Source organism: Lutra lutra, chromosome 10 (assembly GCF_902655055.1).
Source record: "Lutra lutra chromosome 10, mLutLut1.2, whole genome shotgun sequence".
NCBI classification, from domain to species: domain Eukaryota; kingdom Metazoa; phylum Chordata; class Mammalia; order Carnivora; family Mustelidae; genus Lutra; species Lutra lutra.
The window spans coordinates 31,202,036-31,219,078 of NC_062287.1; the positions used below are offsets into that span (position 1 = coordinate 31,202,036).

At 37.1% G+C, this 17,043-nt stretch overlaps 1 protein-coding gene across 4 annotated transcripts in view; it reads right to left on the bottom strand.

Moving 5' to 3' along the window:
* ARHGAP42 (Rho GTPase activating protein 42) overlaps window positions 1-17,043 on the bottom strand; it is a 299,718-nt gene that overhangs the window by 25,349 nt on the left and 257,326 nt on the right. For all 4 annotated transcript variants that reach the window (XM_047692080.1, XM_047692078.1, XM_047692082.1 and 1 more), the window contains 5 exons: window positions 6,162-6,224; window positions 5,163-5,237; window positions 4,372-4,456; window positions 3,726-3,784; window positions 134-239 (listed from right to left, as the gene is read on the bottom strand). In XM_047692080.1, the coding sequence (XP_047548036.1) occupies window positions 134-239; window positions 3,726-3,784; window positions 4,372-4,456; window positions 5,163-5,237; window positions 6,162-6,224 (388 nt within the window). The remainder of the gene's footprint in view (window positions 1-133; window positions 240-3,725; window positions 3,785-4,371; window positions 4,457-5,162; window positions 5,238-6,161; window positions 6,225-17,043) is intronic.

Consider the following 17,043-nt stretch of genomic DNA (forward strand, 5'->3'; position numbering starts at 1 on the left):
TTAAAACCATATTCCATAGGCTGATTATAACAACAGTGTTGTAGCACCATCATACACTTTTGAAAGACATGAACAAGTCTAACTTTAACAGCTGAACAAGTAGTTAGGTGAACAACATAAATCAGAGAATTACTTGACGAGGTGTTTTATTAAGATGTCCAGCATCTCTCTGTTTTTTTCTGGTAGTTTGTGCACCAGTGCATGTACAGCTTCTACCCGGTAGTTTTGGTCATCAGATTCTGTAACATAGAGGTTTCAAATGTTCAAGTTTAAATTGCATTAAAATGTGTAAATAATCTAATAATTACAACTTAATCTAAACATTACAACCACTCCCACCTTCATGCCTTATAAACATTACTTCATGCAGTAAGTATTATCACTATCATTGGCTTAGAGCAACTGAGCGACTTGACCATGGTCAAGAAGTTAGTTAAGTAAAGAAGTCAAACTAGCCCATTCTAGCTAATCCCAGACCTGTGCTTGTAGCCACTGAGCTTCCATACATCCATAACTCATCACCTCCTTTGTTTTTGCTACACAAGGACAGAATCAAAACTTTAGCAATGTGAGTGATCACAGGAATTGTTACAGATGGCCTAACGTGCCAGGCAATATAATATACTTTATCACACAGAAACGTCCTAGAGACTCCTTCAGACAAAGAAAGAAAGCATTCCTTTCCAAATTTTATAGATTTAAAGACAACAGGGAATTACATTTCTGAAGTATCAGGATTGCTATGCAAACAAAGGCCTAATACATTTGAAGCCCATGTTGACAATGGTAAATCTGAAAAGTAAAAAACCATCTAAAGAAAGCCAGGCAAAAGCCAATACACTGTCATGTCAGCTAGAGAAATACCTGACACTTCAGAATGAAGAACTTATTTACATGTTCTTACTATAATAAATTCTACGGTGACTTCCTACCCTGCCAAGCCCTTTCCCTAAAAATGCCCAAAAGGAGGTGAGGAAAGAGCCTGGCTCAAACTGGGCCAAACACAAGAGCTCCCAGGGGTTGGAATGGAGATAGCAAAACTATGATCTGTCTGCTTACATATGTGGAAAGGCATATCACGTAAGACCAGGGTTGATGTGACCAAATGTGCTCCAAAGCTAAGAAAATCCGACTGGAAAGGGAGATACAAATAAGGGAGATATGCAGCAAAGAACAGAGAGGAGAGACCCTCCTAAAAGTATGGGAAGAGAAACATCAATTTACATTTCTGTAGTTCCTAGCTGTAGGCCTGTGAAAGGCCTGATCCATACTCTGGCAGTGAATCCTGTGAGATACCTTGTAATTTCTGGATAACTTCCCTTTTTTACAGAGCTGAATTTCCAAATAATTTCTAATTTTATTACCTTATTATCTGGTACATGGGATTATCCTTGACCCAGACAAAAGATGAATTCTTATCTATAAGAATTTATTTCAATTACCATGGTAGTGAATTATTTATTTGCCATGGAAGTAGAGAAAAATAGCTTACAACCAAATGTTTCTATTAAAACAAGCTGTTCATTTAGCTACTTAAGCTAGTGGCTCAAATGCCATTTGTTGTAACACAAAATTTCTGTAAGAGTTCTAGGGTAGAGTAAAAAAAATTGGCTTGTAGTTCTGATTTGGCCATCAATTTACTAGTGTCCTTGGACAAATTCACTGGCCCACTCAGGGACCTAGTCAATAAAATGAGAGGTCAGCTCTACATTTTCCAAGTTTTGTTTATCTAATAAGGATAGATTTTGATGAAAAGAATATAGAGTGGAGAGCTTTCAGGAGAAAGGTAAGTGGTATAGGTGTTTATGAGATCATGTGGTCAGTCATGAATGCTGGATTGAAAACCAAGGTCACTCAATGTTATCTGACACTTATCAGCAGACAACATTTCCTGTGACATTACAATGTGTGATAATAAATTAATGCAACTGCTTTCTTTCTTGGGACTGTGAAAAATGCTTTGTACAGTCACACCTCATACATCTTAACAATGAAAGGCTAATTCCTAATTGTTACATGTTGTGATGGGCTCAGATGGCAACCCAGCACTTTAGTCTCAATGTTTTAAAAGTACATATTTCTAATTTCTTAGGTTACATGTTACATGTTTTCACTGAGTCCCTCCCCACAATTTTTGAATTTAGCCTATCTATATATATTCCATTATAGCAATCATAGACCCAAATAAATAACATAGATACATGATCCTTATCAATAAATAGGGGGGGGCGGAATTGATGAAAGTGCCTGTTACCTGCCAAAAATACCTGACTCTTCTCTTCAGATTTAGGAATATAGTGTGGTAAGTATGAGTAGGTAGCATACCTGACCGTACATATTTGTAGTCTTATCTATTTAACCATAATGTTGCTCTTATAAGAAACTAACATTCATCATTGAGTAAAATGTAACTAAAATAATTCTTCTTATCACACCAGTCACCCCAAGGAATTCTTATTAAGTGGCAAAATATTCTATTTCATTCTGCAAGCTTTTTTAAAAATCAAGCTAAGGGCATACTTGATTCCCTTTATCTATTTCTCCTATTCCCCCACCACCTCTCCTCTGGCAACCACCAGTTTGTTCTTTGTATTTAAGAGTGTTTCTTTTTTGTCTTTTTCTTTGTTTTGTTTCTTAAATTCCACATATGAATGAAATCACATAGTATTGATCTTTCTCTGTCTGCCTTATTTTACTTAATACTATATTCTCTAGGTCCAGCCACATCGTTGCAAATGTCAAGATTTCATTCTCTCTTATGGTTTAGTGATATTCCATTGTGCATATATACCATATCTTCTTTATCCATTCACATACTGATGGACACTTCTGCTGTTGCCATGTCTTGGCTATTGTAAACAATGCTGCAACAAATATAATGGTGTGCGTATCTTTCTCAATTGGTGTTTTCATATTCTTTGGGTAAATACCCAGTAGTGGAATTACTGGATTATATGGTAATTCTATTTTTAATATTTTGAGGAAACTCCATATTTGTTTTCCAGAGTGTCTACAACCAGTTTGCATTCCCACCAGCAGAGCAAGAGGGTTTCCCTTTCTCCATATCCTCACCAACACCTGTTGTTTCCTGTGTTGTTTAATTTTTCTGACAGGTATGAGGTGATATCTCATTGTAGTTTTGATTTGTATTTCCCTCATGATAAGTGATGTTGGGCATCTTTTCATGTATTTACTGTCCATCTGTATGTCTACTTTGGAAAAAGATCTACTCAGGGCCTCTGCCACTTTTTTAATCAAATTGTTTTTGTAGTGTTGAGCTGTATAAGTTCTTTATATATTTTGGATATTAACCCCTTATTGGATATATCATTTGCAAATATTTTCTGCCATTCAGTAGGTTGCCTTTCTGCTTTGTTGATGATTTCCTTCATTGTGCAAAACTTTTTTCATTTGTGGTGTAGTCCCAATTATTTAATTGTGCTTTTTATTTCCCTTGCCAGAGAAGACATATCTAGGAAAATGTTTCTCCAATCAATGTTAAAGAATTGCTGCCTATGTCTTCTAGCTTTATGGCTTTTAGGTCTTTAATACATCATTCACAATTTATTAGTTTATAAACCATACTGTCAGCTATTAAATATCAGATTGACAGTTTCTTAAGCAATATGTAGGACAATCTTAACTAGTTGGTTTAAATTTACACCTCTAAGTGATATAGCATAAAATGACATCAATCATAATACATCCAACAGAAGTGTACTTACTAACTGCAACAATAAAATCTTTGTGTAACTTGTAAGTCATCAATGGTTCTGCAAGACATCTACAATGGATAAAGAAGCAGGCATTAGAATGACAATATCTGTTTTATTTCCCCTGAACTTTCAGTGTTTCTTTAAGAGTTGGGTATTAGGGAATAAGATCAAGTCCTAGGAGGGCCGCTCTAGGCAGTCCCAGAATGCAGACCTCAAAAGACACAAAGGCCTTATAGCAGTTCTTGGCACAACTGTACTAAAAAGGGGAGGGATTTTTTTCACTTTGTCAGAACTACTGAACCACAATAGCAACATCTCAGATATGGGGACAATAGTTAAATAAAAAACAAAAACAAAAGACAACTTTTAGTTTCCATTTAAAAAAAAAAAACATGAAAACACCACATTTAATATGAAACAAAATATTATTTAGTATTCATAAAATATTGTAGCCTCTTAAGTTTATTATTTGAAATAGAATGTATAAGCTCAAAACACTATATATAAACATTACTACCTTATGTTATTTCACCTGAAATGAAGGAATTATTCTAAGTAGTGAAGTTCATGCACAGGAGCTCTGAGAAATCACATGGCAACTGCCCAAAGAGGCAAGAGAGACATCACAGGCAGAATAGAGTTAAACCTTCCTTACCTGAGGTAGTTTTTTAGTCCACTTGTTATTGTCTTATTATCCCACAATTCAATATCAATGTCAACATCAGGAGGGGATTTGGGAGCTGAAAAGAGTAAAAAAATAAGGTGTTTAAACTATGCAATTCAAACATCATTCACACCATAAAGAAGATAGACACAAACATAAATAGGTCAAGGAGAGAGAGAGACACTTATTCCTTAGAGTGCCAACAGTTCACGATTGTTGCTTGTGCGAACCGATGCAAATCTTATTTTGATGCTTTATAAACCTCAAAGATTTCTTGTGGAATAATAGGGTTCCAAATCAAATTGTTGTTAATTGCTAACATCACAGAGCACTTACCATCTGCCAAGAATACTTCGAAGTATGTTATATGAATTAACAATCCTCATAGTTCTCAATGAGGCAGGCACTATTATTATCCCCATTTTATGAATGAGAAGGTTGAGGCACAAAAGAGGTTAAATGAATTACCCCAGGTCACAGAGCTTTTAAATGGCAAGTTAGGATTCCAAGTTAGGCAATCTGAATCCAACACCCATAAATTTCACTGCACTTCTAGTTAATCAAAGGACACTTGAGAAAAAGTCCAACATTATAAAAAAGACCCCTCACAAATTCTGATTGTTCATTTATTATAACTGAACATTAAAAGCTGAATGCAAATATTAATTTTAAATATTACTTGAAAATATTCAAAGATAAGCAATAGTATAATTCTCAAAGAAAGCTATGGTTTGGATTATCTATAATACAAAAATTAAGTAACCAGTTCATCCAAAACTTACAAAATGTTGTGTTCATGAGTTTCTGAACTTTGGAGTTTACTCCTCCTATTCGGTAGAGACCTAAAATAGTGATGCCTAATGAAAAAGAAAAATCACAAGAGAATGGCTTGAGACCATCAGCACAAGTACAAAATGTTAAAAACTTCAGGCATATACCTATACTGAATTTGAAAGCTACTTGTCCAGTTTTGCAGTCTAACTTTAGCAAATCTACCCTGGAAACACCCACAACACATATTTCTCAGAGAAGACACTGAATAGTATCCAAAAGTCTTTCAAATATCTTCAAAGTAGCAAAGTACCCCTGTTCATTTACCACTATTTGAATGCAAAAAGCACTAAGAAGGGAAATGATAATCAGTATTTCTCGTCTTCTATTTCTTCAGTCATGGAGTCCTGCATGTTGAAGAGTTGGAAAGCATTTATATCTTCATTTTGAAGATGAGGAAACAGATTCAGAGAATTTAATAAATACACTTAACTTCTCAAAACTTCTATGTGGCAGCACCAAAATCTGAGCCTAAGTTCACAGAATTTCAAAACCCAATATGAGTTTTGCTTTAGACAAGTTTGCCTGTAATTAAAAGAATGTAATATGTACCTGGAGTGGGCTTCAGGTGAGAGGTCATGACTAGAGAGAGGAAAGGTGCTAGAATTGTGACTGACTGAAATCACTGAGGGAAAGAATATAAGGAAGGAGGAAGACCAGTTCCTTAAGAATCTTACCCCACTAAAGCTTGAAAAAAATCAAAGATGTGCTTATAGTAATAAAAAACACAAAGTCTATCAATAAGAAGTAAAGAAAGCCTTTATGCAGAGAAATCATTAAAAAGAAATATAGGGTAAATTATAGTTATTTGTATATTTAAGTAACTTATTCATTTATATAGTTGTTGAAGTTAATTTCATGTTAATGATGAATTTTTGAGAGGTTTCTATATAAGAATGAACTATAAGAACTACATAACAGTAATAATGTACCTGTTAGACAACACTTACCTCTTGTTTCCACAGCTTGAATGCATTTTCTCACAAAGTTGAACCCTGCTTCATTTAAGTACACTGAAAATAAAAGAAAATCACAGTAAGGGTTTATGCCCAACTTCCATTACCCCGTAGTTGGCTCTGTTGTTTTAGTACTTAATGCACAGTTTTAGTTAGAGTCTGAATTTTTTTTTGGGGGGGTAGAAGTAGAGAGGTTCACAGTCACCAAAGTTACCATATAAACTTGATTCCTTAGAAAACACAGATCCTGTAAATGTGTTACACTGATCCTGTCCATTTTTTTCTAAAATCAGCATTATCTTTCGTTAGATGTGTTTCCAGATGATAGAAGCAAATGTACTAAGAAAAAAACCTTTATTGTGTGTTGGTAATTATATTGCAAAGCTATTCACATATTCTTTTTCATGGTATTCTTAAAACATTATGAAGTAGAGATAAAGCTTTGTAATCTTATGATGGTTCACTGGGTTGCTGAAAACTTCACTTTGTTCTAAGATTAAGAACCAGGATTCTAATACAGATCTCCTGAATCCAAGCCCAATATTCTTTCTCCTGCATTTTTTTTATCATATGCAAAGTAATTCAAAATACATATAGTTCACCAAAAATCTCCCAAAGATCCTACATTATGAAATAGCAATTTATTTTCATGGCTTTTGCAAGATTTTAAATCTGTTTTAATTTTCTTAAGTTTGTGAGGCCAGATCAAATTAGACTTTTTTTTTTTTAAGATTTAATTTAAGAATACCAAGTAATACCCTGAGGAAAAATTCAAATGTTTTATTGGTTCTATAATGAAAATTTTTATCACACATGGGAGAAATATATTTAATATTCTCAAATAAAAATGAAAATAATTCAAATAAATACAATTAAAACTGGTTTCCAATTAAAAATGGTAGATTAGAAGGAGGCTGGAAGAAGGTGGAGTAAGAGGATCCTAAGCTTGCCTTGTCGCATGAATACAACTATATAAAACTCACGTTAATGTAAGTAGCCCAGAAAATGAAGACTGGCAAAGCAAACTCTACAATTAAAGGCAGAGAAGAGTCCACATCAAAGAGGGTAGAAAGGGTGAAGACATAGTGGGGAGCAAAACGGAGGTGGCCATCTGTGGTCAGGAGGGAGCCACAGCACAGAGAATGGTGAGAAACAGACTAACATACCAGGAAACTCACACTGGAGAGATGAATCCTCCTAACATATGGCTTTAAAAGCAAGAGGAGCTGAATTTATTGATTTCTTACAAGTAAGAGGGATTCAAAACCTAAAATCTTAAAAATCAGATGGCTCCATTTTGGAAAAGCCCTGAGGGCAACAGGAAGATGAGTCCTGCCTTGAAAGAGACAACATGACAAAGAGCCCTCCAGATATAAGGTAGAAGCAGCACTTTGAAAAACACCTGGGACGTACAGCAGGGAGAGTTATTTACTCATCTCAGAGCATGTCCAGAGGAAGACTCTTTCAGGAGCAAAGGAGCTGGCAGGTGACACTGCCCTCCCCCACCCTTCAGCATAAACACATGGTCACCTGCAGAAACCAACAGGAAGTTCACTATGTAATTGGCTTACACTAAGCCCCACACCCTAGTGCTTTGGCACATGCACCCTTTCCACTCATGCTTGCATCAGTCCCAGCACTGCAGGCTACCTCCTCAGAAATACAGTGCAAACCTTGTCAATACTTCATCTTCCCACCCATGCATTTTGCAAAACTGCGGTTCTGGCAATAGCAGCTGCAGGCGCTGTGGAAGTTCGAGGAGCACCATGTTAAAATTGCACAATCCGGGGCGCCTGGGTGGCTTAGTGGGTTAAGCCACTGCCTTCGGCTCAGGTCATGATCTCAGGGTCCTGGGATCGAGTCCTGCATCGGGCTCTTTGCTCAGCAGGGAGCCTGCTTCCCTCTCTCCCTCTCTGCCTGCCTCTTTGTCTGCTTGTGATCTCTCTCTGTCAAATAAATAAATAAAATCTTAAAAAAAAAATTGCACAATCCACTCACAAGGAATGCCAGGGTCCTGGAAGCTACAAGTATCATTCATAAGCAGAGTACACCTTATTAAAACTGCATATCACATCCCCACTAGGGACAAAATGCTGCCCACAACAGGAAAAGAAAGCCTCTGTCAAAACTGGACTAAAGGAAGAAGCCACCAGGAAAAAACAGCGAGCACATGCAATGCACATAGGAGACACCACGTGAAGTGTCAGGCTCTGGGGAATAGAGGAAACTGTACTGCAGGGCACTATAGAACCTCTTCTTCATGAGGCTGCTACATTCAAGAGGAGGAGATCTAGCTGACTTTCTTGACACAAAGAAACAGACACAGAGAGTTAGGAAAAATGAGAAGACAGAGGAATATATCTCAAATGGGGAAAAAAAAAAAGACAAAAATGACAGTAAAAGACCTATGAGAATTGGGTAAAAATAAAATTCCCGATAGAGAATCTAAAGTACTGATCATAAAGACTCACTCTACTTGAGAAAAGAGTAGAGAATGTAAGTGAGACGCTTAACAAAGAGATAAAAAAGAACAAATCAGAGATGAAGACAACAACAAATGAAATTAAAAATACACTAGTTGGAATAAATAGCAGGCTAGAGGAAACAGGAATGAATGAGCAACCTGAAAGAAAAAAAAATCATGCAAAATGAGAACACACTTAGGGAACTCAGTGACTTCATCAAGTGTAATAGCATTTGCATTATAGGGATTCCAGAAGAACAATAAAAGGGATCAGAAAATTTATGTGAAGAAAAATAGCAAAAAAGTTTCCAAATCTGGGGAAGGAAACAGATATCTGGATCCAGGAGGCAGATATCCCCCCAAAAAATCAATCCAAGAACATCAACACCAAGACACAAAAGTAACTAAAATGGCAAAAATTAGTGATAAAGAATTTTAAAAGCAGCAAGAGAAAAGAAGATAGTTACATACTAGGGAAATGCCATAAGGGTCTGAGTGGATTTTTCAGCAGAAACTTTGGAGGTCAAAAGGGAGTGGCATGATATAGTCAAAGAGCTAATAGGAAAAAAAATATATATATATATGCAGCCAAAAATACTCTTTTCAGCAAGACTATCATTCAGAATAGGAGAGATAGTTTCTCAGACAAACAAAAGCTGCAGTAGTTCATGTCCACTAAACCATCCCTATAAGAAATATTAAGGAAACACCTGGAGTGGAAAGGAAAGACCATAAGTAGGAGTATGAAAAGCAGGAAACACAAAAGCAGTAAGAATATGTAGATCTGTAAAAAACAGTGAAAGAGTCACTTATGGTTTGTCTCCCTCCCAATCCCATCTTGTTACATTTATTCTTCTCCTACCCCCTTAACCCCCCATGTTGCATCTCCTCTCCCTCATATCAGGGAGATCATATGATAGTTGTCTTTCTCCGATTGACTTATTTCGCTAAGCATGATACCCTCTAGCTCACAAAACAAACTGAGGGTTGATGGGGGGAGGGGGGTTGGGAGGGGGGGGTGGGGTTATGGATATTGGGAAGGGTATGTGCTATGGTGAGTGCTGTGAAGTGTGTAAACCTGGCGATTCGCAGACCTGTACCCCTGGGGATAAAAATATATGTTTAAATAAAGTGTTCAAGCAAAAAAAAAAAAAAAAAAAAAAAGCAATAGAAAAAAAAAAACAGTGAAAGAATTCACAAAATAGAAGAATATATACCTATGATATATACCAGGCATATGTCATATACCTGAAACATGGTGGGGCGAACAGTAAGAAGAAAGAATGAGTTCTAATTTAAGTGACATCTACTGAATATGAACTGCTATATGTAGAAGATGTTCTACATGAACCTAATGGTAACCAAAAATCAAAACACAGTACAGATACACAAAGAATAAAGAGAAAGAAATCCAAGTTTATCAATAAAGTCAGCAGAGTATGAAAGAGAGCAAGAGAAGAAAGGATCACAGAAAAATTACTTTGAAAGTAAGTGGACTAAAAGCTCCAATCAAAAGATACAGGGTGATGGAATGGGTAGAAAAACAAGTCCATCTATATGCTGCCTACAAGAGACTCCTTTCAGAACTGAAGACCCATGCAGATGGAAAGTGAGGGGCTGGAAAAACATTTCATACAAATGGAAGTCAAAATGAAACCAGAGTAGTTAAACTTACATCAGATGAATTACACTTTAAAATAAATACAATAGCAAGAGAATAATGATACTATATAATAACAAAAAGAACAATCCAACAAGAGGATACAACAATTCTAAATATTTATGCACCCAACATGGGAGTACCCAAATACATAAAACAGTTAATAACAAACATAAAAGAACTAATCGATACATTAATAGTAGGGGATTTTAATACCCCACTTTATATCAATGGACAGATCATATAAATAGAAAATCAACATGAAAACACTGGCTTTGAATAACACACTGGACCAGATGGATTTCACAGATACATTCAGAACATTCTATGCTAAAACAGCAGAATACACATTCTTTTCAAGTGCACATGGAATACATTCAGAATACATCATATCTTGGGCCACAGACAAGACTCAACAAATTAAAAAATATTTAAGTCATACCATGCATCTTTCCTGACCATAATTCTATGAGAAAAGAGATCAGTGACAAGGAAAAAAATCTGGAAAGAGCAAAAATAATGGAGGTTAGGTAACATGCTATTAACCAATGAATGGATAAACCAAGACATAAAAGAAGAATAAAAAATTACATGGAGAGGAATGAAAATGAAAACATAATGGTGGAAAACCTTTGGGATGCAGTGAAAGTGGTCCAAAGAGTGAAATTTAGCAATACAGGCCTACCTCAAGAAGCAAGAAAAATCTCAAATAAACAAACCAACTGTTTATATCTAAAAGGGCTATAAAAAGAGGACCAAACAACACCCAAAGCCAGCAAAAAGAAGGAAATAATAAAGATTACAGCAGAAATAAATACTAATAGAAACTAAAATTAAAAAAAAAAAAAAAAAAAAAGAATGAATCAATGAAACCAGGAACTGGTACTTTGAAAAGATGAACAAAACCAATAACCCTCTAGCTAGACTCATCAAAGAGAGAGAGAGAGTGACAGACAGTGAAAGGACAAATAAAATCACAAATGAAAAAGAAGACTAAGAACTGATACTATAAGAAATACAAATAAGTGAAAATTATAAAAAATTATATGCCAACAAATTGGACATTCTAGGAGAAATGGACAAATTCCTAGAAACATACATCCTATGAAAACTGAACCAGAAAGAAAATCTGAACAGATTTATAACCAGCAAACAGACTGAATCAGTAATCAAAAAAATCCCAAAAAACAAAAGTTCAGGACCAGATGGCTTTAAAGATAAACTCTACCAAACACTTAAGAAGAGTTAATACCACAGTTTGGTAATTATGGCCATTGCTGCAACAAACGAATGGATAAAGAAGATATGGTCCATATATACAAAGGAATATTATGCCTCCATCAGAAAGGATGAGTACCCATCTTTTGTATCAACATGGACGGGACAAAAGGAGATTATGCTGAGTGAAAGAAATCAAGCAGAGAGAATCAATTATCATATGGTTTCACTTACTTGTGGAGCATAAGGAATAACACGGAAGACATTGGGATTTGGAGAGGAGAAGTGAGTTGGGGGAAATCGGAGAGGGAGACGAACCATGAAAGACTGTGGACTCTGAGAAACAAACTAAGGGTTTGGAGGGGAGGGGGCTCGGGGTTTGGGTGAGCCTGGTGGTGTGTATTAAGGAGGGCACATATTGCATGGAGCACTGGGTGTGGTGCATAAACAATGAATCTTGGAACACTGAAAAAAAAAAAAGAAATTACAAAAAAAAGAAGAAGAAGAAGAGTTAATATCTATTCTTCTCAAAATTTCCAAAAAATAAAACAGGAAGGAAAACTTTCAGATTCATTCTGTGCCTCCAGGATTACTGGGTACTAAAATCAGATTAAGACATCCCACCAGAAGGGGAGATGGAGAGGAGAAAGGAGTTGAGGGAAATTGGAAGGGTAGGTGAACCATGAGAGACTATGGACTCTGAAAAACGATCTGAGGGTTTTGAAGGGGCGGGGGGTGGGAGGTTGGGGGATCCGGGTGGTGGGTATTGGAGAGGGCACGGATTGCATGGAGCACTGGGTGTGGTGCAAAAATAATGAATACTGTTACACTGAAAAAAAAAAAAAAAAAAAAAAAAAGACATCCCACCAGAAAAAAAAAAGAAAAAAAGGAAGAACTAAAGAACTACATGCCAATATCTCTAATCAACACAGATGCAAAAATCCTCAACAGAATATTAGCAAACCAAACTCAACAATACATTAAAAAAATTATTCACCACAATCAAATAGGAATTATTCCTAGGATACAAGGGTAGTTCAACATTCACAAACCAATCAACATGACACATTACAGCAATAGGAAAAACAATAAAACATATGATCATTTCATTAGATGCAGAAAAAGCCTATGACAAAGTATAACATCCATTCATGATACAAACCCTCCACAAAGTAAGTCTAGGGGGAAGATACTTCAAATAATAAAGACCTTTCCTGAAAAACCTACAGCAAACATCATACTTGATAGGAAAAGTTGAGAGCTTCTTCCCTAAGGTCAGGAACAAAACAAGGAAGTCCACTCTCACCACTTTTATTCAGTATAGTACTGAAGACCTAGCCACAGTGATCAGACAACAAAAAGAAATAAAAAGCAGCCAGATTAGTAAGGAAAAAATAAAACTTTCATTATTTTCAGATGACATAACACTATACATAAAGAAACCCTAAACACTTCATCAACAAATTACTTATTATTGATAAATGAATTAAGTAAGGTAACAGGATGCAAGACCAATACATAGATATCCGGTGTATTTTTGTGCATTAATAATATAATAGCAGAAAGAGAAATTAAGAAAACTATCCACTTACAAATGCACAAAAATAATAAAATAGTTAGAAATAAACTTACCCAAAGAGGTTAAAGACCTATACAAGGACAACTATAAAACACTGATGAAAGAAATTGAACATGACAGAAATAAATGGAAAGAGATTCACACTCACAGATTGGAAGAATAAATATTGTTAAAATGTCTATACTATCCAAATCTACAGGTTTAATTCAATCCCTATCAGAATACCAATAGCATTTTTAAATATTTATTTATTTATTTATTTATTTATTTATTTGAGAGAAGCAGAGAGTAAACAAGGGGAGGGACAGACTAAGAGAATCTTTTTTTTTTTTTTTTAAAAGATTGTATTTATTTATTTGACAGAGAGAGATCACAAGCAGGCAGAGAGGCAGGCAGAGAGAGAGGAGGAAGCAGGCTCCCCGCTGAGCAGAGAGCCCGATGCAGGGCTCGATTCCAGGACTCTGAGATCATGACCTGAGCCGAAGGCAGTGGCTTAACCCACTGAGCCACCCAGGCGCCCCAGACTAAGAGAATCTTTAAGAAGACCCCCACTGAGTATGAGGCCTGACAGCTCAATCCCAGGACCCAGGAGATCATGACCTGAGCTGGAAGCAAGAGTTAGATGTTTAACCAACTGAGCTACCCAGGCACCCCTCAAAAGTATTTTGCACAGAACACTAGAGCAAAGAATCCTAAAAGTTGTATGAAACACAAAAGAACTCCACTAGCCAAAAGAAGTATTGGGAAAAAATAACAAAACTGGAAATATCACAATTTGATACTTCAAATTATATTACAAAGCCATACTAATCAAAACAGTACGGTACTGGCACAAAAACAAACACATGGGTCAACAGAATAGAACAGAAAGCCCAGAAATAAACCCACAACTATATCATCAATTACTCTTTGAAAAAGGAGGGAAGAATATATAATGGGAAAAAGTCTCTTCAATAAATGATGCTGGAAAAACTGGACAGATACATACCAACGAATGAAACCGGACCACTTTCTTACACCATACAAAAATAAACTTAAAATGGACTAAGGACCTAAATGTGGAAATGTGAAACGATGCCCAACATCACTCATCATCAGGGAAATAAATTTAAGTCAAAACCACAATGACGTATCACCTCACCCTTATCAGAATGACTAAAATAAAAAATACAAGAAAGAACAACTGTTGGTGAGGATGTGGGGAAAAAGGAACCCTCATGCACTGTTGGTGGGACTGCAACCTGGTTTAGGCACTGTGGAAGGGTAAGGAGATTCCTCAAATAATTAAAAACAGAATACCCTATGATCCAGGAATTGCACTACTGGGTATTTACCCCCAAAATACAACACTAATTCGAAAGACTATATGCACCCAGGCCCCATGTTTATTGCAGCATTATTTATAACAACCAAACTATGGAAGCAGCCCAAGTGTCCATCAACAGATGAATGGATAAAGAAGTTGTGGTATATAAACACAATAGAATATTACTAATCCATAAGAAAGAATGAAATCTTGACATTTGCAACAACATGGATGGAGTTAGAGAGTATAATGCTAAGTGAAATATGTGTCAGAGAAAGATAAATACCATATGATTTCCCTCATATGTGGAATTTAAGAATCACAACAAACAAATAGAGAAAAAAAAAGAGAGAGAGAAAGACAAACCAAGAAATACACTCTTAACTATAGAGAACAAACTGATGGTTACTAGAAGGGAGGTTGGAGGGAGGATGGGTCAAATGAGTTATGGGGATTAAAGAGTACACTTCTTGTGGGAAGAGCAAGAGGGCAGAGGAGTGGGGAATTTTGTTTCAACCAGTCCCCTGAATTTAGCTGGCTATCTGCCAAACCATTCTGAACACCCATGAAATCTGCCTGAGATGTAAGAATATATGTCTGGATTTCTACAGGGGCAGAGGACCTGCAGTCCCAAGGTACGAAGGATGAAGTTGTGATTCTATGGACCAATATCAGAGGATAAACGGAAGGGGGAGGGAACCACCAGAAGCCAGCCACAGGAAAGTAATATAATACCCAGAGCTAAAGCATTCTGCACCAGGGGATGGCAATAGCTTGCAGAGCAATAGAGACCCAAGGGGAAGGGCCTGAAAACAAGTAATCAGACAGGAAACAGGAGCTGAGGGGAAGCACACCAGAACAGGGCGACCTCTCCCATGAACATGTGGCCCGGCCAGGCAGGCTTCCGCTGCTGCCACACCTGCCAATGCCTGTGTGGACTGGGACTGCTGGTGGTTTTGGAAGCGCAAAAGGTGAAGACAAGGGGGAGGCCTGAGTGGACTGCTGAGAGAGTTGCTGGGGTTGTGCACTGCCTGTGGGAGGCTGTGGGTTATAGCAGTGCTTACGGGAAGGTAGACTGTGTATTCTGGAGGGTTCAGAGAGGAATAGACTGTGACTTCTCTGCCCTGACAGAGGTCTGGGTGCAGACATTTTCCTGTGCTCTGATCCTCCAAAAAGGCAGAAAAGCCACCAGAGCACAAAAGCCACCAGAGAACGGAAGCCCCAAACACTGGTTTCCACAGATCCCTGACCCCTCTGCCCCTGCCCAATCAGGACTGACTGAAAAACAACATGGCAGGCTCCTTCCCCAGAAGACAAGCTGGAAGAACAAGAGGACTATAACCCCACGGTCCTCATAAAAATGTAAAACCCCATCACCAGGGGAAAGTAGTTTATTTACTGAGCTCCTGATGTTGCCTCACAGCCTGTGTATTTTTCAGACACAACTTTTTTTTCTTATGTTTCTTCTCTGTTTTTCTTTTTACCTATTTCTCATTTCAACTAGATGTTTAATACAAAATATTCCATACTAGCTTTTTAACTTGTACTTTTTCACACCTATATCTATAAATATATTATATAGATATAGATATAAGCTTCAATGTAGTCCTTTTTTCCCTATTCAGTACTACCTTTATATATGCATATAGCTGTTTTAATCTTCCCGTAACTCTGGGAAGTGGTGTTCTCTAACAAAGAGTACAAAATACACCCAGGAAGAATGGAAACACCCTACCTTGACCACATTGAGAGATTATAGCTCTCCCCATGCCTCCTTTTTTCCTTAGCTTTTTAAATCTTATTCTTGGATTTCATTCTGGTTGGTTTTTTTGCTAGTGGCTTCTGACCACTCCAAACTTTCCAGGGATGCATCTTGTCTGAATTGTGGTTGATACCTTTGACCCTACACCCCCTCAACCACCCCTCAACAGAATGACTAGGAGGAGGAACTCCTAACAAAGAAAAGAACCAGAAGACAATGGCTCTTCCCGCAGACCCAATGGATATGGATATAAGCAAGATATCAGAAACAGACTTCAGAGTTGCAATTATGAAGACAATACCTAGGCTTGAGAAAACCATTAACAGCCACGTAAATTCTCTAAGAGCATAAATGCGAGCTAATCATGCCAAACATAAAAATGCTATGAATGAGATACAGTCTGAACTGGATACTCTTAAGTTAGGATAAATGAGGCAGAAGAATGGATGAGTGATAGAAAGGAAGATAAACTGATAGAAAGGAAGGAACAGGAGGTCTGGAACAAACAGTTTAAAATCCATGAGAACAGACGTAGAGAAGTAAACGATGCCATGAAACGTTCCAATGTCAGAATTCTTGGGATCCCTCAGGGGGTGGAGAAAAAGAGAAGACTAGAAGATATATCTAGCAAATTGTAGCTGAGAGCTTCCCTAATCTAGGAAATGAAACAAGCATTCATGTCCTATAGGCAGAGAGGACCCCTCCCAAGATCAATGAGAACAGACCAATGTCCTGGCATGCAAGAGTAAAGCTCACAAATCTTAGAACCAAGGAAGCCATTCTAAGAGCAGCTAGGGGGAAGAGATTCTTTACATATAGAGGGAGGAACATCAGAATAACATCAGACCTGTCCACTGAGACCTGGCTAGCCAGAACGGGCTGGCAAG